At 21.1% G+C, this 1,529-nt stretch overlaps 1 protein-coding gene across 1 annotated transcript; it reads right to left on the bottom strand.

The window, feature by feature from the left end:
* On the bottom strand, window positions 1–1,478 carry PRSY57_0021000 (14-3-3 protein, putative; the record flags this gene model as incomplete). Its single annotated transcript, XM_020114288.1, has 6 exons — window positions 1–71; window positions 218–311; window positions 450–642; window positions 818–1,021; window positions 1,233–1,303; window positions 1,385–1,478. Coding segments are annotated over 6 exons (727 nt in total), but the record flags the coding sequence as incomplete, so codon positions are not given.
* Between the last annotated feature and the right edge of the window lie 51 nt (window positions 1,479–1,529).

Raw genomic sequence — 1,529 nt, 5'->3', positions numbered from 1 at the left:
CACACCACTTGTTTATGTTATCCCTTAATATTCCTAATATGCGAATTGTTTTGGAGCACTCGTCATCATTTCTGAATATATAAAATAAAATATTTATTTATAATATTATTATAAATCCATTCTCAATATTATCTATTATAATACATGAAGGAATATTTAATATATATATTATATATATTGGGAAAGACCGTATTTATATTATAATTTTTTATATTACTCTAAGAGGTGCATATTTTGAATGGCATTTCTAAATGCTTCTGCTGCTAACTCTATTGAATAATTAATATCTTTATTCATATCTTTATGTAAAACTGAAGAAAAAAAAAAAAAGAAAAAAAAAAAGGAGAATGTGTGTATATATATATATATTCATTTTTACAGGGTATTATTTAATATGTTTATACAATAAGCACATGTATATATATGTATGTATGTATATATATATTAACCTGTCCAACTAACTAATAACTCTAACATTTTGGGACTGGAAGGGGGTATTTTCATTTTGTTTGCGTAATGCAAGGCATAAGAATAAGACTTCATACTTTTTTCATGCATTTTCTCTTTATCGGTACCATAAAATGTATCTGCACAATATCTGGACATATCACCAAGTATATGCCAATAGAGCATTAGGATTTTCTAAAAAATTAAAATAACATATGAGCTTATTTTGTAGTGAATATAATTTATATAATACAATATAATATAATATAATTTTATACAATTGGGGAAGATAAAAGGAAATTACTATTTCTATATAATATTTTATTTTTCTTTTAAATATAATTTTTTTTTCATGTGAAAAAAATTATACATCGTCAGTTGTTCTAGAAATGCACTTATTTTTTAGGACTGCATATGTATTTTTTTCAATGCTTCTTATATCTGTATTTAATTTTGATTTGAGTAATTCGGCACAAATTTTTTCTCTTTCGCTGGATTTTTCATTTGTTATAATATTTTCAAGAATTGTTTTTTCTTTTCTTTTAACATTTAAAGCATTCTTGAAAGCGAATCCCTATAAAATAATATATATAAACATTTGTATTTATATTATCTTATTTAATTTTAAATAAAGTATTCGAAATGAATGACACCTTAAACGATATAATGTATTATATATATATATATATAATAATTATTCAAATTGGTAAGAAAAATTTATTATGTTTATATGGTTTTATATATATAAATACATATATAATTTTAAAAATCTTATAATATATTACCACTGAAAGAGATTCTGTGTAATTGAAGTTATAATTCTCTACATTTACAGATTTAATAAGTGTAACTGTTTCTATAGTTAATAAAATGTAAGACACAATAAATAAGATATCATATTTGATTAAGAATAAGTAATATTCATATATATTTTTACCATCATAAGATCCCAGATGATTTAATATTTTTATATAGTATATAAGTTCCTCCTTATTTGAAATTGAAATATCCTTATCAATATATTGATTCATTTGTTTTATTAAAGTGATTATGTGTAAATGTATATTAATAAAAATAAAAAT

The sequence above is a fragment of the Plasmodium reichenowi genome, assembly GCF_001601855.1.
Source record: "Plasmodium reichenowi strain SY57 chromosome Unknown, whole genome shotgun sequence".
Lineage (NCBI taxonomy): Eukaryota > Apicomplexa > Aconoidasida > Haemosporida > Plasmodiidae > Plasmodium > Plasmodium reichenowi.
Note: the sequence above shows the minus strand (reverse complement) of the source record. Positions and strands in the feature narration are given on the sequence as shown.